General features: G+C 40.8%; 1 protein-coding gene across 27 annotated transcripts in view; it reads left to right on the top strand.

Annotated features, from left to right (window-relative positions):
• DLG1 (discs large MAGUK scaffold protein 1) overlaps positions 1-21189 on the top strand; it is a 247776-nt gene that overhangs the window by 201180 nt on the left and 25407 nt on the right. For 10 of the 27 annotated variants that reach the window (XM_075861730.1, XM_075861729.1, XM_075861728.1 and 7 more), the window contains one exon: positions 7052-7085. In XM_075861730.1, coding sequence (XP_075717845.1) covers positions 7052-7085 — 34 coding nt within the window. Of the gene's footprint in view, positions 1-6494; positions 6595-7051; positions 7086-9507; positions 9583-21189 lie in introns of all 27 variants that reach the window. The other 17 variants (XM_075861717.1, XM_075861716.1, XM_075861713.1 and 14 more) reach the window with 5 other exon arrangements.

Here is a 21189-nt window from a genome sequence, read left to right as displayed (position 1 = left end):
ATTGTTTGTTCCATTGCCAACTTCTTCCTAGGAGCCATTTACAAGACCACTTTACACGTTTTCACAAGCTTCGTGTCCCAATGCAAGGCAAACATCATAGTTCTTTCACTGTGGACAGTGGAGATTTAGAAACCAGTATAAAAGAGAAACTGTCTATATTGCCCATAGCAACCAATCATAGTGCAGCTTTCATTTCATATTCTGCGCTTGAAAAAAAGTGGTGCTGTGATTGGTTGCTATGGGCAACAAAGACCGTTTTTCTTTTACATAGGTTTCATAGCCCCGCATCTTCAAAAACTACATCTCTCTGTATAGATATCTATAGAGATAGATATATATGATCCATGCAAGTGCTGAAAGTGTTCAAAACAGTAGATAGACTCATTTCTGTGCATAACACACGCATCCTTTGCAGAGAAATCAGCAAATCTGGGGGGGTATTGAAATTAACAAGTGTGTGTGTGTGTGTGTGTGTGTGTGTGTGTGTGTGTGTGTGTGTGTGTGTGTGTGGGTGGGTGGGTGGTTTACTAGCACACTATTAATAGTTGACACCTGCACCACAGAGAAAAATAAAAGGCATATTGAAAAGATTTATGGGCTACTCCTAGTAACCCACTAAATCATTTGTTAAATGAAAAAAAAATAATAATAACGGACTAGCTATTGTGCTCCAATATACCCTTCAATAAAAACTGGCTGTACTCCCAATCCTATATGACGAACGCAACTATAAACCATCATCGCGTCATAAACAACACAATTCACCAGTATGGAGAATAAAAATACTGCAGAATTCAACGCTAATTACAAATAAAAGTAATGGTATTTCATAAAACACTGCTATCTGACCTTCGTGGCAGTCTGTACATTTGCTTGGATTCCTATATTGTCAGTCTATATCATAAAAAGGCAATCTGCTTGTTTAAAATCCCCTCCCTGTAATGGTAAACGGGTTAGTTAATAAAATATGCTATACCAAGTTGTGGGTCTGTCCTGTGTATCAAAAATAGATGGTATTTGTCCCATTATGCAAATAATTTACTGACGAATTTTGTAAACTGTAGCTTTTTTTTCTTACGCAGGGATGTCTATAGTTTAGACATCTGTCCTTTATATACACATTCCTGATGCTACCTGGGAAAAAAGCTCCTTTAAACTTGCACTTAGGCTATCACTATTTCTGTTATGGATGTTTCCCATATTTAACCCCTTAGTGTCCAAGCCAATTTATTTATTTTTTTCGTTTTACGCTCCCCGCCTCCTATGTGCCATAACTTTATTTTTCTGTCAATGGAGTGGTGTGAGGGATTGTTTTTTGCGGGAGGATTTGTGGTTTCTACAGGCACCGTTTAAAATACCATATAATGTACTGGGAAACTGAAAAAAAAATCAAAGTGGTGTGGAATTGCAAAAAACTGCGATTCCTCAGCTTTTTCTTTTGGATTTCGTTTTTACATCTTTCACCGTGTGGTAAAAACGCCAAATTTACTTTATTCTGCTGTTCAATACGATTACGGCGATACCGTATTTATATAGTTTTTTTTTTATTTTACTCCTTTTACAAAGAAAAAACTATTTGTTAGAAAAAAAATATAGATTTTTTTCAATATTCTGAAAGCCATAACTTTTTTTTATTTTTCTGTGGATTGAGCGGTGTGAGGGCTTGTTTTTTTGCGGCACAAGCTGTGGTTTTTATTGCTAGCGTTTTTTTGGTACGCATTACTTTTTGATCACTTTTCATTAAAAAAAATGTCACCGCTAAGTTGACAAAAACAGCGATTCTGGCGTTTTATATTCTCTTTTTACATCGTTCACCGTGCGCATTAAATAATGGTTTATTGTAATAGTACGGGCTTTTACTCATGCAGCAATAGCAATTTTGTTTATTTTTATACATTTTTACATTACTTAAATGGAAAAAGGGGTGTTTTTTTAACTTCATTATATATATATATAATTTTTTGTTTATTTTTATTATTTTTTAAATGTCACTACTAAAAACGTTAACTTTTTTTACACATTCTATTAGTCGTCGTCCCCCTAGGGGACTTGAACCAGTGAACGTTGGAGCACTGGCACAATACACTGCAATACTAACATATTGCAGTATATTGTCATTTTTACAGGCATCTGTTAAGCCATGCCGCAGGCAGGGCTTAGCAGAGGCAGAGTGAAGGCAGACCCTGGGTGCCATCACAACAATTTGCGACCCTCGATCGCGCTATCCGGCCGCCGATGAGCTGTCGGAGGGGGGTGCACCCCTCTCTATAACGCCTCAGATTCTGCGGTTGCGATTGACCGCAGCAATTTAGGGGTTAAACGGCCAGGAACAGTGTGTTCGCTGTTCGTGGCCGTTAGTCCCAGGTGTCGGCTGTAAAACACAGCTGACACCCGCAGGGTATGGAGCGCGCTTACCATGTGAGCACGTTCCATACTTCTCCCGCTGCACCTTGACGTAAGTGCACGTCAAGGTGCTTTAAGGGGTTAATCCGACATTGTGATTTAAAACATCATGACCTTATCACAAAAAAAGAAACATACAGTTCATAAGGGAAGCCGCGATACTGTGCCAATTCTGTCATACAATAGCTCCCAAAGGCACTTGATGGACCCCACTGACTTATAGTGGGGGGTTTTCAGGGTTCCATTTTGGTTTCCATCATTTTGACAGCAGTAATATTGCTGTATGCTGCTCTATTTTTCCCGTCATAACTGACGGAATTGCTGACAGAGGCTACAAACGGAGCCTCCAATCCAAGAGTTAATATAGCTTTGCCCACCATGGTGTAAGGTATCTGGTTGCTGTAGTTTGCATTACATCTAATTATATCAAGTCACTGTGGTAAACCAGCATAGTCAAGATTATCATCTCTACATCTGTGTTTACTTTCTATAGTGGTTCCAGGATAAGGGGATCTCAGGTGTTTGCCCATCTTAAACAAACAATTATGGCATATCTACAGGATATGGCAGAAATTTCTGATAGATATGGGTCCCAGCTCTGGGACCCACATCTATGTTGAGAAAGGGGGTCTCTCGACCACTGTTTTGCCTGGTTTCGCGGCTGCTGAATGCAAAATCCGGGAGGAGACCAGTAGGACTCTCTCCCTTGTCTTGCATGGTTGTTACGGAAGCAGCCAAGTAGAGTTTTCTCGGCTGTTTACGTAACTAGCATTGAACAGTTTAAAGAGAGTGGTGCACACGCACGACACTCTCTTCACTAGTCCCCGCCTAGAATCACTGCCGAACCAGCCAGAACGGGGTCGGGAGACAACGTTCTCGATCTAGTTGCAGGTCCCAGAGCTGCAGAAAAAGGGTAAACTCCTTTAATCTCTTTACACAGGCTGCTGATCGGGGAAATTAATCAATTGTTCTCGATCATTGGCCTGTAAAAAAAGGACCTAGCGATAAGCAGACAAATAAGCAAATGCTAATTTGTCAGCTGATCGCATCTTTCATGCGATCCTAAAAATCATTGTTGTCGGGAGGACATCTCTTCGTGTTAACAGGGGATGTGCTGCCAACAATTATGTAAACTCTATTGGGGTGAACTATCTTGTTCGTTTCCATACAAATCAATATGGAGCTAAACGACCACCGATGTGCTACATTGTCGATCGATGCTCATTTACTAGCATATATCGGTCAGTGTGAAAGGGCCCTTACATTTAGACATTTACCTCTAGCTAGTCACAGCATTAAATAGCTACATTCTTGCTTATGCTTCTTTCCCGCCTTTCTCATGGGATTCCTGATTTACCTTTCACTCTGATATCACTAATGTGTAACTTGTGGTGGACTAACACACAACACTCCTGTAACTGGCCATTTACTTCATACCTTTTTTGTTTTGTCTTATATTTCATTTTTTTCTGTTGATGGACAGACCATGTCAATGTAGTTTAAAAATGAATGGGATTATTGCAATGGAACAATTCTGTAATGTTAGCACCTTTTAACTTTCACTCTGAGTTGAACCAATACTTTATACTGTAAATGATAATAAGACATCACAGTGTTTATGGCTAGAAAGTTGGCTGCAATGAAAACCAATACATAGCTCCCACAAGTTATAATATTCATTAATTTGAGGCCATAAAGCTATGGAAAACTAGTAAAAGGGGTTTTACCAGAGAAATATCCATGCTGATTGGCTGGATCTTTCAGCCAATCACATGTGTCTTCGATCGGCAGTGTCTGTGGCACTGTATGTTGAATGTGGTTTCAGGTTACAATTGTTTCGGAAACCTCATTGTATGTTGTAAATACTGTAACCCAGTGACCAATGTATATATTTTTAGATGTTTTTGGTTAATTTTTTTTAAGCTAGAAGCAAAATCTTTATCCATTGAACTCTAAACATTCCAAATTACAAACCTATAACTTCCATTGACTATCTTTCGATTTGTTCTAAGATTTTGCACTGCGTCCTGTCAACCATGGCAGATGTGATTTTTTTATTTTTTTTTTAAATCTTTTTGTTCCACTATTCCCATCTCTACATTTACAGTGCATTCTGAAAGTCTTCAGACCCTTTCAAATTTTTCACATTTTGTTATGTTGAGGCCTTGTGCTAAAATAAAAAAGAAATTCAACTTTCTCCCCATCATTCTGCACTCAATACCCCATTATGACAAAGTGAAAATAGAATGTTCGTGATCTTTGCTAATTTATTAAAAAGGAAAATATTGCATTGACATAAGTATTCAGACCCTTTATTCAGTGTTTACTTGAAGCACCTTTTGGCTTTGATAACAGCCTCCAGTCTTCTTGGGTATAATGCCACACGGTTTGCAGACCTGGATTTGAGCCTTTTCTGCCTTCTCCGCAGATCCTCAAGCTCTGTCAGGTTGGATGGGGACAGCCATTTTTAGGTCTCTCCAGAGATGTTCGATTGGGTTTAAGTCAGGGCTTTGGCTGGGTATCACAAGGACATCCACAGAGTTGTCCCTAAGTCACGCCTGTGTTGTCTTGGCTGTGTACTTGGGGTCATTGTCTTGTTGGAAGATGAACCTTCGGCCCAGTCTGAGGTCCAGAGCACTCTGGATCGGGTTTTCATTAAGAGTATCTCTGTACTTTGCTCCATTCATCTTTCCCTCAACCCTGACCAGTCTCCTTGTCCCAGCTGCTTAAAAACACCCCCACAGCATGATGCTGCTACAGCCATGCTTTACTGTGGGGATGGTATTGGACAGGTGATGAGCAGTGACTGGTTTCCTCCAGATATGACACTTAGAATTGAGGCCAAAAAGTTAAAATTTGGTTTTATCAGACCACAGAATCTTGTTTCCCACAGTCTGAGTCCTTTAGGTGCTTTTTTTGCAACCTCCAAGCGGGCGCTCATGTGTCTTTTACTGAGGAGAGGCTTCTTTCTGGACAGATTGGTGGAATGCTGCAGTGATGGTTGACCTTCTGGAAGTTTCTCGCATCTGCACACAGGATCTTTGGAGCTAAGCCAGAGTGGCCATTGAGTTCTTGGTCACCTCTCTTACCAAGGCCCGACTCCCCTGATTACTCAGATTGGTGGGGCGACCAGCTCTAGGAAGTGTTCCAAACTTCTTCCATTTAAGAATTATGGAGGCCACTCTATAATTGCTCTTGGGAGCTTTCAGTGCAGCAGATTTTTTGTTGTACCCTTCTCCAGATCTGTGCCTCCACACAATCCTGTCTCTGAGCTCTACAGGCAGTTCTTTCCTCCTCATGGCTTGGTTTTTGCTCTGATATGCATTGCCAGCTGTGAGACCTTATATAGACAGTGGTGGGCCTTTCCAAATAATGTCCAATCAAATTAATTGACCACAGGTGGACTCCAATCACGTTGTATAAACATTTCAAAGATGATCTAGAGATGAGAGGCCCCCAGAGCTAAATTTCAAGTGTAAAGCAGTGTCTGAATACTTATGTCCATGTGAAAATTTTATTTTTCATTTTTAATAATTGTAATTTTTTTTTTAATCTTCGCACAAGGCCTCAACATAACAAAAACGTCAAAGGGTCTGAAGACTTTCCGAATGCACTGTGTATCTGAGTTAAACGTGATTGACGTGCTTCCCCAGAATATGGTATAGTTCACATTAGTATAACCAATCAATTTAAATAAAAAATAGCTAAAACACTTTATTCATTAAAAAGAAAGGTTTGCAAATCATTGGCAAATCTACCAATTAATGTTGTGCAAGTTGCATGGAGAGGATTATTTAATATCTTTTTTTTAAATGAGGGTGTCTAAATATTTTTTTAAAGTTAGGACATTGGCAAAAATTATAGTTTGACAAAGTTTATTGACCGCCTATTCTCCTTTTTGAGGTAAGAAATACTATCCATGTTGGAACCTACCATTACACATTGTTCATTGCAATATTAATTTTAGACCCTTGAACTTTAAGCTACATGTTATGGAAACATTGGTCCGCATCCACAGATCTGCTAGGGCGGGGCAATTGTTCACATGGACATTAGACATCCTTTGTTTTGCCCCTCCTTTTCTTCTTCAGCAGTCATTCAATGACAAGCGTAAAAAGAACCTCTTTTCCCGAAAATTCCCATTCTACAAGAACAAGGACCAGAGTGAGATGGAAACCAGTGATGTTGACCGTAAGTAAATGTAATATGATGGACCAAGCTTTAGAATGGTTTGCTAGTCTGTAGCATGGTGTTACAAATGAGGCATTTTCAAGAACAGTACTTGGTTTTCAATTTCTTACCTTAATGTTTCAGTGCATGCGGGGAATATGTAACTTGGTGGATGACGCTTCTAATTGCATAAAGTAATAAGTTTGCTGGCTCTTTCCTTCAAAGTATGCACTGTATTATATAAGGTAATACTGTTTAGGCAAATTATCAAATATTTCTAATAACGTTTCTGATATCCATATTAAAAATGCTTTAAACCTTTGCTGAATTAATTGATCAGAAGATTTCAATCTTGGCTTATGACCTTTTCCTGAACTTGAAAATGCCTTTTTCATGTAGCCCCATTTGTGTATATTTTACTGACAAGTCTTTTCTCTGTGATTATTTCTTTGTTTTTGTTTGCTCTCTGGGACTACAGGAGGTCCCTGACGACATGGGATCAAAAGGCCTGAGTAAGTGACAGAAAAATCGCCACCTGAATTATGAATCCTAAAATTTATTTAGACATTCTCTCTCTTAGAAGGAGGATCCTGCCATTCCTTCTTGAAAAGAGTAAAATAATTTTCAGAGTGGTCATTTTCTCTAGATGAAAGGGGTTTTCCAAGATCAACTTTTTTTGCTGACGACGCAAGATTTGTGTAATTTTTTTTTATTTTTATCCTACAAATATTCCAATATATTCAAATGTTCAATAAAGAATGGACCGAATGCCCGTGCATCTAATGCATGTCTTAACTGAAAGGATCTGAACAGAGAATAACAGGGCAAACCAAAATCTCTCTTTAGATTTTTGAACATTATAATACCCATAACTTGATCTAATCTATAGATTCCAAAGTTCCATCCCAATATCCTTATTTAAATGTTTCAAATATAGGTTGCCCCAAAGAGGGGTTGCCATGGTGTAACCCACCACGCCACATATTTTTTAATAGTTTCTCATATTTTCTGATGCATGTAATATGTTGGTATATTCTTAATTGTATATTAAAAAATATTAATTTCAAATGGACACAAATTAAGATGATTGGCCATAGAGTGTGGCTGTTAAACCCACTGGTTTACCATGTTAGATCCCCAGTCCCTGAAGTATCTAATTTGTGCAGCCAGATAATAATAGAACATATTTGGGACTGAAAGGCCCCCCTTTTCTTTTGGACATGTAGAATGGAAAGTTGCAACCATACTAGTTTTCATCTTCCATGTTAATTCTGAAATCAAAGGATCAAGAATTTTAGATGAATCCAAATTCCAATATTTGCAAAATAAAAATTACCTGTGGCAACACCTGCATATTAACAAGTGCAAATCTTGAGGCCATTGATATTGGAGGACTCAAGTTTTAATTTTGGCTCTTTATCAATCTAAATTTAATCCCTCTCATATATTAAGTCCTAGACCCTTGTAGGAATGATCACCCTTAGATATTTGAAGGATAAATTATTCTAAATAACCTGTAGGGAGACTCTTCAGATAACATGTGCCTGGGTGAATTAGAAACAGGCGACACTTCTGCCCGTTTATAAATAAGCCGGAGAACAGGCCAAATTTATCAAAGATACTCATAATCATTGGGATTGCGTTCATTGTATTACCAACAAATAATAATAGATTGTCAACATATAGAGAAATCCTTGCATCAGTTTGTCCAGATCTAAATCCCTGTATTTCCTTCTTCCTTCTGATAATTAGCGCGAGAGGCTTAATAACTAATCTTGAATCTGTGAACAGCAACTTTACCCAAAAGATAAAATTAAAACCAAAGCTGAATTTTACCAGTACTGCCCACAAGAATTTATATTCAATAGATTTGAACTGTTTGGATGCATTGAGTGATAGTATGGAGCAATTACATTGCTCTTACATTGGAACAGTCTACTTGTAGCGTTAAAATTACAATTCTCAAGTTATCATTATCCGATTTGCCCACCATAAAAACACATTGATCATGGACCGCTGTAGTGATAACTTTAAGCCTTATCGAACCGATGTTAGCTAGTAGTTTTGTATCGAAGTTATTAAGGCGATAGGTCTATATGGGTCCTCTTACACTGCCCTGCGTGGGCCGTGTAAACGAGCGGCGATCAATGAGACAGCTTGTTGATCGGCGCTTGTTTGCTTCTTTAACAAGGAGAGGTGTATGGGGGCAAGCGCTTGTTACTCCGATCGCTCATTCTCAGACGTTACTATCGTGTCGGCGGCCCGTCTCCCTGTTTACACAGGGAGATGTGCTGTCGACAACGATAATATTTTCGTTTGCATAAATTATACAATCAGCGAGCGTTTGTTCGTTCATTATCCTGTGAACGCTCGTTTGCCCGATAATTGGCCCGTGTTAAAGGGCCTTAAGACTCTGCAAGAAGGAAATTCTTATTTTGCTGAAAAATTAAGAACAATCAATGCCTCTTTCATAGACTCCGAAAGGATCCGCTCAGCATGGAAGGATTTAGGGTATGTTCACACGAGCTCATTACGTCCGTAATGGACGGACGTATTTCGGCCGCATGTACCGGACCGAACACAGTGCAGGGAGCCAGGCTCCTAGCGTCATACTTATGTGCGACGCTCGGAGTCCCTGCCTCGCTGCCGGACGACTGTCTCGTACTGAAAACATGATTACAGTACGGGACAGTTGTCCGGCAGGGACTCCTAGCGTCGTACATAAGTATGATGCTAGGAGCCCGGCTCCCTGCACTGTGTTCGGTCCGGTACTTGCGGCCGAAATACGTCCGTCAATTACGGACGTAATGACCTCGTGTGAACATACCCTTATACGTTTGTAATAACTGCAGAGGAAGTTTTTCCTGTAAAGCTCAAGGGGGATTTCATCTATACCCGGGGGCTCATTTATTACTCATTTTCTGCATTCTTTAGTTCCTCCAGGAAGATTAGGTGATCCAACAGTCCTCTCTGATCAATGGATAAAGATGGAAACTGAACCGTTTTCAGGTAGTTATCAACTTCCATATCCGAGTACAATGCACTTGAGGTATACAGGGACTCGTAATACGCTACAAATTTTTGTAGAATGTCTGAGCTATCTTGCAGCGTTTTACCATCTACTGCCTGATTACTAGGTATAAACGATGAGTTTATCTGGTTTTAAATCAAATTCGCTAGAAATTATCCTGAACGTACTTTCTCTTTAAATCTATTACTACACTGTTTTGTGCTTTTTCCATTACTAATATGTTATATGCTGTCTGAAGCCCCTCTCCTTATTTAGCATCTGTTTAATTATGCACATATCTGATCTCCATTGCCTGCAGTTTCACGCGTTAAGATAATTGAGCCTCCCTCTGTTTCCTCTTGACCCTAGCAATTTCCCCCCGGAAAAGTCCTCTTAACCCTAGCAATTTCTCCCCGGAAAAGTCCTCTTAAATAAGCCTTTGTGTCCCATACTATGGGTTCTCTAGAAGACTCATTGATCATTTGAAGGAACAATTCAGGTTGAGGCCTTTTTGTGTCTTTCCTATCAATAATATCCAACCAAGAAGGACTTGTCTTGAATCTTCTTGAGGTAGAATTTTCTAAGGCACCCAATTCTAATATCAATGGTGTATGATCAGAGTTACCTCTTGTGTATTCAACTCTTCTTTCTAATCCTGCACAGCCCTGATCTACCAGCGCCCTATCTATACAGTAGAGTTCTAGAGTAACAAGACAATTTACTGTACTTTTGATTAAAAAGGCTCCAAGCCTCCTCCCAACCAAATACTGTTATTAATTGAGCAAATGGAGACTGGATACTAACTTTGGATATCGCCAGCCGTTTCCATGTAACCAATAAAGTTTTCAACACCGTGTTATAATCACCCACCATCAATATGGGACGATTATTTTTATCTATGCAGACTTGGTGTCGCTTGATCACCACTTTTGAGTTGTATGGGGGGGGGAATATAAATATTTGCAACTACCATAGTGATTACCATGAATTCTCCAATCCAAAAATATGTATCAGCGTTCTGTATCAACTTTTTGTGAAATTAGCTGAATTATGATAGTCACCCCTAGAAATGTGAGAATATTTTGTAAAGTTTCCTCTGCCAGAAGCGAACCTTGTAGGCATATATTAACCAGTAGGTGGGTTAAAATTAGATTAAAAACTACCAAACGTTTAATTTTCTCTGCTAGTCCCCTCACGGTCCAAGACCATATTTAAAATGCCATTTAATAACATTTGAAAAAAAAAAAAACACACCCTAGATTAAAACAAAACATCCCCCCACTTCTAATTCAGTGATACCCTTCATGTCCGGCCATTTTATGGACGAAGGCCTTTCTGTAACCAGGGACGTAGCTTTCTGGACAAAGGTAAAAAATTAAGAAATTTCTAAAGAATGTGTGTTCGTAAGTTGTCTATATTCCTGCCTCACACACATTAATTAGTAGTACATATAAAGTGGCCAACCCCTTTAATGCTAGTTGGAACATTTTGCATTGATTTACAGTTTATAGATTGTACTATACTCAAATTTTTATTTAGTATTAAAAAGAGAGAAACCGAAAACTGCTCCAAATGTAGTCTCACATCCACTGATTTAAAATCTCTCCTATGGAGATGTCCCAAGCTCCATTTATACTGGAAGGAAGTGGTCTTAAGTTTGTTTGGCTTATGAGACTGTTTGTTAATTTTCGAATGGACTTCCAACCTGTTTGACATCTTAGGCCTCATGCACACGAACATATTTTTTTCCTCCCGTAAATACGGGTCCTTGGTCACACGTATTCGACCAGTATTCCACCCGTATTTACGGGCACGTTTTCGCTGCAAAATTGCACTGCACTAATCGGCAGCCCTTCTCTCTATCAGTGCAGGATAGAGAGAAGGGACAGCCCTTTCCGCAGAAAAAGTAAAAGAAATTCATACTTACCCGGCCGTTGCCTTGGTGACGCGTCCCTCTTTCGACATCCAGCCCGACCTCCCTGGATGACACGGCAGTCCATGAGACCGCTGCAGCCTGTGATTGGCTACAGCGGTCACATGGGCTGAAACGTCATCCCAGGAGGCCGGACTGGAGGAAGAAACAGGGAGTTCTGGGTAAGTATGAACGTCTTCTTTTTTTTTTTTTTTTTTTTTTTTGTACAGGTTGATCTATTTTGTGATTGGTAGTTTCTGTCCAGGGTGCTGAAAGAGTTACTGCCGATCGTTTAACTCTTTCAGCACCCTGGACAGTGACTATACCCTGACGTCGCCTAGCAACGCTCCCGTAATTACGGGTGCACCGTAATTACTGCAGCCCCATAGACTTCTATGGGCCTGCCCGTGCCGTAATTACGGCCTGAAATAGGACATGTTCTATATTTTTCAACGGCACGGGAGGTACCCGTGGCCAATAGAAGTCCATGGGCCCGTAAAAACGTGGCGTAATTACGGGCGTTTTTACGTTCGTGTGCATGGGGCCTTAGAAGAGAGAAGTATATTTATACCGGCAGAAACTTAATTTTAATGCTGAAAGTGTATGAACAGGCTTATTTCAGGTATAAATGTAATCTGTGTGTTTTACTTTTGTGTTTTTTTTTTTTGTTTTTTTTTCTCATGAACTTGGAAAACCCCTTTTAGTTACGCACTTTGAAACGGTTTTTAAATGATGAAGACTTGGACGATTACAATATCTTTTAAAAACAGACTGCATTATTAACGTGTCCTTAACTTTTTAATTATTTTAATCCAACAGCTTGTGTTCATTATATAAAGGTGCAAGATATTTTGTTTAAAGACCATGGACGAACTTTTAACCAGCTATTACTCTATCTTTAAAGGGGTTGTCATCTAAACAACCTCTGTCCACATGCCCTATTAGGACATAATGTCATAAACCGGGGCAGAGAAGAGGAATGCTATAGAGTCATTTCCTTTCTGGCCGACCTGGCCCGTTCCTGTATTGCATGGTCAGCTATTCATGTAATGCTGTATTCCGCCTGTATGGCTAAATGAAAATTCTAGGAGCTGAACCCATGGAGATGATCTGATCGCAAGGGTGGCTCTCTTTAAAAAAGGGTTTGTCTTCTTAAAATCTTATCCCTCTTATTGAGGCTTGTTTCCCTTAGTCATATGTGTAGCACTTAAAGGGTTACTAAACTGTCAAAAACCGTTTGACATGTCAGAACTTCAGATCAGTGGGGTTCCAGACGCTGTGAACCCATTGATCGCTAAAAATGCGCTGTACCCCTTAGTTTCTGATCGGTTTTGCACAGCTTTCCTCGGAAAGCCGAGCTTGCGGTGAGTGGACTCAGACGTTCTATTGAGCCTGTACGCCGCTTGCTCAGCTTTCAGAGAAGACAGAGCAAAGCTGATCAGAAATGAAGAGTCACAGCACACACCTGACTGCTTCTGCGGCTAAGTTTTCGCGATCGGTGGAGGTCTCAGCTCTCAGACTCCATTAATCAAAGCTTCTGACATGTCAAGTTTTTTTAAATCTTATTTACACTTTTACTGATTTCTGTGTTTCTACTTATTCTATCTTGCTGTAATCTGCCAATTGGAAAAGGCAAAGCTGCAGTGTAAGGCCATGTTCACACACGGCGGATATTCTGCGTAAAAGTACACAGCGTATCCGCCCTCAACCCCACTGGGAATTCTGGCCGAAAAACCGCACCAAATTGCGGTGCCGTATTTCGGGTGGAATGTCTGGTGCGGAAAACTGCAGATTAAAAAAAAATAAGATTATACTAATCTGTAGTCATGGCGACACGTCCCTCTGATGTCTTGCAGCCCGGCCTCCTGTGATGTTTCATTCCATGTTACCGCTGCCGCCCGTAATTGACTGCAGCAGTTAGGGGATGAAACCACATCCCAGGAGGCCGGCCTGGACAAAGTATAGGAGATGGGTAAGTATACGTTTTTTTCATTTTTCTGAGTTGCAACCTTTGCGGCGCAATCACAGCTTTTCCGATACAAAAATTGCAACGTTTGCTATATCTTGTGGGTCTTACCTTCCCGTTGAATTCACTGGGGAAAACATGCAACAGAAACCAGCGGTTAAAAAGAACGCACCGCAGGTCAATTTATGAAAGTTTTTTCGGCAGATTCTTTTACGCAGCTTGCGTATGAAATTTTTGTTCAAATCTCATCTATTCTGCTGCTACTGCAGAACATTGCGGAAAATCAAAAGTTTTTATGCTATGTGTGAACATACCCTAAAGCATTGGCTGGGGACAGAGCAGGAGGTTTATTTCAGACTAATTTACACCCCCTTTAGGAGTTTAGACTAAGGGTTTATTCAAACATTGCAGTTAATGTGAGGTTAAAACTGCATCAAAAACATCACGCGTGTGGTTTTTGGATGCGTTTTTAAATGCATTATTTTATGCGGTTTTAACCGCACTGCAACCGCAATGTCTAAATATACCCTTAGGCTGGATCCACACGTGCAGTTTTGATATATTTTTCCAGGACTTTGCTCATGACAGCACCACAGGAGGTTGACCTCTATAGGGACAGGAAGAAAGAGGTTAAAAGGCCCCTCCCACCACCCACTTGCCAGTGTTCTTCCGGTCCCTACAGAGGACAGGTGCAGAAAGAAAATTCCGCTACCTCGAAGATACAAGGAGGCAAGAGGTGAGATCAGGGAGCTAATAACTTCTCCTTCCCTTCCCCTAAAATTTACCTTAGCGAACACCTCTCACAGGAGAGGTCCATTAGCTTCCCAGATGCTAACCTTCAGCTTAGGACCCTGCCTCTTCAGCCCATAGCACCTTGGGGAATCCTAATGGCCTCCTTTCGGGAACTCCGGTGGCACGTCTCTGACATGCGTGGCCATATTGGGGAAGACCAATACCGGAGGTAGAGTCTTATGCCTTCTGAGTGAGGCAGCCGCATCATCGTGTATTGGATTATATCCCCCCGTGCGGTTTGTAACCACCGTGTTCTGATGGTATTTCGGGCGTATCCCAGTGTTATGTGAGTCCCTCCCTTGGAAAGTTAGGGTACTACACAAGTACGGGTATTTTACCTAACCCCCCTCCCCCTTTTTTCCTTTTTAGGAAAAAGTACCTTCTCTGAGACAGGCAGACCTTAAAAAGGTTAAAAAATGTGCTACTTGCGGAAACAAACTGCAGCATATGCATAAAAAGCAATTGTGTCAGGATTGTATCACAAAGTTATTGGAGGAACAACCTACATTTATGTCCGTACTAAAGGCTATAATTTGGGTGGAAGTGAAACCGTATCTTGATGTGGAACCAGGGAGGCCACATACTAAGTCAGTCTCCCAGGCAAAGAAACCTTGGATGGAAGTGAATCAAAAGTTGTGACCCCCTCTCAGGCATCGGACTGAGAGCAGGACCCAAGAAGACTCATCAGTTTCGTAGATTTCGACAACAGCCGAGGAAGACTTCTGCACTTTTATACAAAGTAGCCCAAGATAACTCAGGACCCTTGGGTTTTACACATTATTAAAGAAGGTTACAAAATAGTTCTCCTCTCTACCTCCAGAAAATGTTCAAGTTACCTCATACCAATCAAAAAGTCTCCAACAGTTTCTCATCATGGATGTTCAAAAACTTCTACGACTGAAGACTATATATCCCGTTCCTCACAACGAAGCATACAAGGGTCACTATTTAAAAATCTTTTTTGTCAAAAAAACCGAACAGTTCTTACAGGACAATCGTCAGAGATATCTCAGATTTGCAATTCAGAACGGTCCCTCCATCCTTCACTATCAGTTAGTTTGCTTCCCCTTCAGCATTTCCTCTGCCCCCAGGGTATTTATAAAAATTATGCCAGAAATAATGGCGTTTCTAAGAAATCAGGATATGGTAGTCATCCCATACCTGGACTACTTTCTTCTTGTGGCAGATACTTCGTCCATCTTAAAGAACCATCAAACCCAGGACCTTACCCTGTTACAAGATTTTGGTTGGATAATAAACTTCAAAAAAAATCAAATCTTCCTCCCCAAAATAAAAAAAATCTTCCTTGGAGTACTATTAGACTCTTCCCTTCAATATTACTTCCTACCGACAGAAAAACACTTAATCTACAAACCGAAGTGAGAACATTTTGGGGAAAAAGGAGCTGTTCCTTAAGAGAAGGGTTGCGGGTTTTAGGATTAATGACGTCCTGCATCTAGTCCATTCCGTGGAGTCAATTCCACTCTTGGCCTTTGCAGAATCTAACCCTATCCCGGTGGGATGGCAAAATTTTGATTCCCGAAATTGTAAAATCATCATTCTGGTGTCTCCCCAAACCACTTACAAAGGAATCCCATGGAAAACTTCTCCATACACGGTAATTACCACAGATGCGAGCCAAACAAGGCTGGGGACCCCAGTTCAAGACATACATTTCCAAGGCACCTGGTCTCCTCAGATGAAGAGAATGTCTTCAAGCTTCTGAGAACTGAGCGCTATATGAGAAATTTCAGAGAAGCTCTTCCCCCTCATAAAAGGGATGCATCTAAGAATCCTATCAGACGACACCACAGCAGTGTCCTTTCTTCGCCATCAAGGGGGAACAAAACATACTCATCTTCAAGTCCTTTCCACTCTAATTTTCGGTTGGGCAGAAGAAAATATTCTGTCAGTATCAGCAGTCCACTTAAAAGGCATAGAATATATCCGCCGACTTTCTGAGCTGGAAGAAGATGGATCCAGGGGAATGGACCCTGAACAAAGAAGTTTTTCAATCCCTAACCCAAAGATAGGATTATCCTCAAGTAGATCTATTTGCCACAAAACAAAACTCCCAAGTGGATGCATTCTTTTCCCTAAATTTCCGGGACAATCCAATGGGAGTAGATGTGTGGTCCCAACCAACATTGGGACTTGGATCTGGCCTATGTGCACTAATCCCACTGGTGCTAAGGACAGTTCAGGAAGAGTTAAGAAAGGTAATCATAATCCTACCATATTGGCCAAAGAGAAGCTGGTTTCCAATCCTAAAACATCTGGCATTGGAAGGCCCTATCCTGCTCCCAGTAAAAAAAAAAGGATCTTCTCTCCCAATGTCCCTTATTTCATCAGGGAGTGGAGACTCCGAAATTATCAGCGTGGTTTCTGAAAGGCAGATCCTGAGAAACCATGGTCTTTCAGAGGAGGTAATTTCAACTATGTTATTGAGCCATGAAGGGGGATCCTCAAAAACCTATTGTAAAATCTGAAAAAAAATTCTGTTCCTGGTATGGGGATGCAAGACCAGACCCCTTTTCACCAAACAGTGCAAAAATCCTGGATTTCTTACAAGCAGGATTCAAGAATGGGCTTAGCCCTAGTACCCTTAAAGAGGCTCTGCCACCACATTATAAGTGGCCTATATTGTACATGATGTGATCGGCTCTGTAATGTAGATTACAGCAGTGTTTTTTATTTAGAAAAACAATCATTTTTTACGGAGTTATGACCTATTTTTGCTTTATGCTAATGAGTTTCTTAATGAACAACTGGGCGTGTTTTACTTTTTGGCCAAGTGGGCGTTGTACAGAGGAGTGTATGACGCTGACCAATCAGCATCATACACTACTCTCCATTTATACACCATGCGATATAGCTATAGCGATATAGCTATATCGCTATGTGCAGCCACATAAACACACTATAACGTTACTGCAGTGTCCGGACAATGAATATACATTACCTCCAGCCAGGACGTGATGTGTATTCAGAATTCTGACACTTCTGTAGCATCTCTGTGATAGATATTTACAGCAAGGCAATCGTAATCTCGCGAGATTACGATGTAACCTGTCATTTCAAACGAGACTACGCTTGCCTTGCTGTAAATATCACAGACGCTACAGAAGTGACAGAATTCTGAATAAACATCACGTCCTGGCTGGAGGTAATGTATATTCATTGTCAGGACACTGTAGTAACGTTATAGTGTCTTTATGTGGCTGCACATAGAGATATAGCTATATCGCTAGTGCTGTGTAAATGAATAGGGCGAAGTGTATGACGCTGATTGGTCAGCGTCATACACTCCTCTGTACAACGCCCACTTGGCCAAAAAGTAAAACACGCCCAGTTGTTCATTAAGAAACTCATTAGCATAAAGCTAATCTAGGTCATAACTCCGTCAAAAATGATCGTTTTTCTAAATAAAAAACACTGCTGTAATCTACATTACAGCGCCGATCACATCATGTACAATATAGGCCACTTATAATGTGGTGACAGAGCCTCTTTAAGGTGCAAATTTCAGCTTTAAGTAATTTCTTCAATACTTCCCTAGCTGAACATAGGTGGATCAAGAGATTTACGCAGGCAATTTCCAAATTAAAACCATCCCTAAAGAAATTGCTGTCTTTCTGAGACTTGAATGTAGTTCGAACGGCTCTTTGTAAACCCTTGCCCTCTTTGAGCCCATAGACTCTATTGATATAAGATCTTTAACTGTAAAAACAGGTTTTTAGTGGCCAACACATCCGCAAGGAGAATTGGAGAGATTTGATCTCTTTGGATCATAGAACCTTACCTAAAGATTCTAGAAGACAAAATCATCCTAGAGCTAGACCCTTCTTTTATTCCAAAAGTGGCTACAGCCGTTAATCGAGACACAGAAATACTTCTGCCTTCCTTTTATCCAGATCCAACAGATCAGCAAGAACAAAGATAATATCCTTGGATGTTAGGCATACGGTACTCCTTTACCTTGATAATACATCCTCTTGGAGACTGGATCAAAACCTATTCGTCTTATATGGGGGAAAGAACAAGGAAAATAAAGTTTCAAAGAGCTCCTGAGGCCCCATGTACACGCACGTAAAAACGCCCGTAATTACGGGCCGTAATTACGGCACGTTTTTACGGGCCCATGGACTTCTATTGGCCACGGGTACCTCCCCGTATACTTACGGGAAGGTGCCCGTGCCGTTGAAAAATATAGAACATGTCCTATTTCAGGCCGTAATTACGGCACGGGCAGGCCCATAGAAGTCTATGGGGCTCCAGTAATTACGGGTGACTACGTGTGTGTGTGCACCCGTAATTACGGGAGCGTTGCTAGGCGACGTCCGTAAATAGTCACTGTCCAGGGTGCTGAAAGAGTTAAACGATCGGCAGTAACTGTTTCAGCACCCTGGACAGAAACTGGCGATCACAATATAGATTAACCTGTAAAAAAAAAAAGACGTTCATACTTACCCAGAACTCCCTGCTTCTTCCTCCAGTCCGGCCTCCCGGGATGACGTTTCAGCCCATGTGACCGCTGCAGCCAATCACCGGCTGCAACGGTCACATGGACTGCCGCGTCATCCAGGGAGGTCGGGCTGGATGTCAAGAGAGGGACGCGTCACCAAGGCAACGGCCGGGTAAGTATGAACTTCTTTTACTTTTACCTCGGAAAGGGCTGCCCCTTCTCTCTATCCTGCACTGATAGAGAGAAGGGGCTGCCGATTAGTGCAGTGCAATTTTGCAGCGAAAACGTGCCCGTAAATACGGTTGGAATACTGGTGACACTGGACCCGTATTTACAGGCACGGGTCCGTAAATACTAGTGCAATACGGGTCGAATATTTGTGACCAAGGACCCGTATTTATACCAGTATTTACGGGAGGGAAAAAATATGTTCGTGTGCATGGGGCCTTAGCAAGTTGGGTAAAACTACAGGATGCCTACAGCTCCGTGTCCCGCCCCCCCGGCATAAAGGCCCAATCAACAAGAACAGCTTCTTCATCTTGGGAAGAAAGAAGAGAAGCCTCTATGGACCAAATCTGCAGAGTTGCCACATATTCAAACTACCATACCTTTTGCAGACTTGACCTAGATTTTCTGTCTAATACGGATCTAAGTTAGACACACAGTCCTCCAATCCGCAGTCCCTGCTTGAGCATTATAATTTGGTACTGCTCCTGTGGTGCTGTCATGAGGGACGTCCTGGAAAGTAGGAATTAGTCCTACCGGTAATTGTTTTTCCAGGAGTCCATCATGACAGCACCCTTACAATCCCTCCCATGACTTAAATTTCTGATTTGTGCAGTTAACATGTCAGTTATTATATAAAGAAAAAAAGATGTGGTTATTGCAAACCATACCTAACAAACCCAAAATTGCAATATAATATAGCACGGTGCCATTCCTGATATAGATTAATGAAAAAAGAAAAAAAGAAAAAGATCCAGAAATATAGCTAAGCACTCTTGGGTTCAATAAGATTAAATATTAATTTTATTTTTTGAATCCAGATAATACCGGCAAAGTTAAATTTATACATAAATACACAAATAACAATTTAAAAAGAGAATTCTCCTGGCCAGGAAAGAGAACATACAAAAAACCTTCAAAACATAGGTGATATTGCCTGATGGATATATAGCATGATGTACATGTGTTACAAGATTTTACAAAGAGATTTCAAAATGAAAAGCCGCTGGGCTGTGTTCACACTTGCGGTTTCCAAACATATATGTAATTTGTATCAAAATATTGCCAAAGTACCTATTTGGAGTAGCTAGTAATCATATTAATAAAGAGATTTTCTTTATATGCATATAATATGACTTGACTCTCAAAAATAGAAAAATAACCTCAGGAATTAAAGTAATGTGGTTATAAGCGTGCTTTTTTCTCTCATCAAGTGGATCAACAATTCCAATTCAAATCTTATGGTGATAGGAAGTCTTTTCACAGACCCTTGGGTCAATGTATAGCCCTCAAGCAGTTGGGCTTAGAAGCAAGATATAAGCTTATATGGGTTTTTACCTTCGCCTCCGACATCCAGTAAATGCCGGGAAGACCATGCGGGGAGGTAGTTAACTCCGAGGTGAGGAATGGCAGGTCTCCTCAAAAGGGAAGTTCACCTGTGTGGCCACACATTTGGTTTCAAAGCATCCACATCTCCACCATTGCTTCCCTTGGCGCTTTCCTCTATTGCTCCATGCCGGCAACAACCACTGTACTCACGGAGATAGGGGCCCAGCAATGCAGGATCGCACACTGATATTTCAGGTGAATTGAAGGCACTCCAAGAGGAACGGATCCAACTGGACAAGATCGCACGCCGACAGCCAGGTAGATAAAAATTCCAACGTATGTTTCTTTCCACGTGTGATCTTCAACACTGGACAGGTATTCTCTGGGCAGGGTTTGGACGTCACTACCCGCCCCGTTGATTAGGACAGCTGACGCGTTTCATCCCTGAACGGGATTTCTTCAGAGCAGTTTGCCGGTATTATCTGGATTCAAAAAATAAAATTAATATTTAATCTTATTGAACCCAAGAGTGCTTAGCTATATTTCTGGATCTTTTTCTTTTTTTCTTTTTTCATGTCAGTTATTATCCCTAGAAATAAAATAGGGTTGCACCCATCCTCGTGCAGTAATTGGAACACACTAGCAAGTGGGTGGTGGGAGGGACCTTTTAACCTCTGTTTTTCTATAGAGGTCAAGACGGCAACCTCCTGTGGTGCTGTCACGATGGACTCCTGGAAAAATAATTACCTGTAGATCTAATTCCTACTTTTGGTGCATTTTTTTTTTCTAGCCAAGGTCAGGAGTGTATACATAAAGAAGGAAACGTATACATGAAAGACTGATACTTCTCCGCTCTTTTGCATCCACTCCTGGGTTTGGCTTTCAAACTTCATTAAAACTGAATTTGTTAATCTAGC

This window comes from Rhinoderma darwinii, chromosome 4 (genome assembly GCF_050947455.1).
Source record: "Rhinoderma darwinii isolate aRhiDar2 chromosome 4, aRhiDar2.hap1, whole genome shotgun sequence".
NCBI lineage: Eukaryota > Metazoa > Chordata > Amphibia > Anura > Rhinodermatidae > Rhinoderma > Rhinoderma darwinii.
This window is presented reverse-complemented; position numbering and strand designations above follow the sequence as displayed.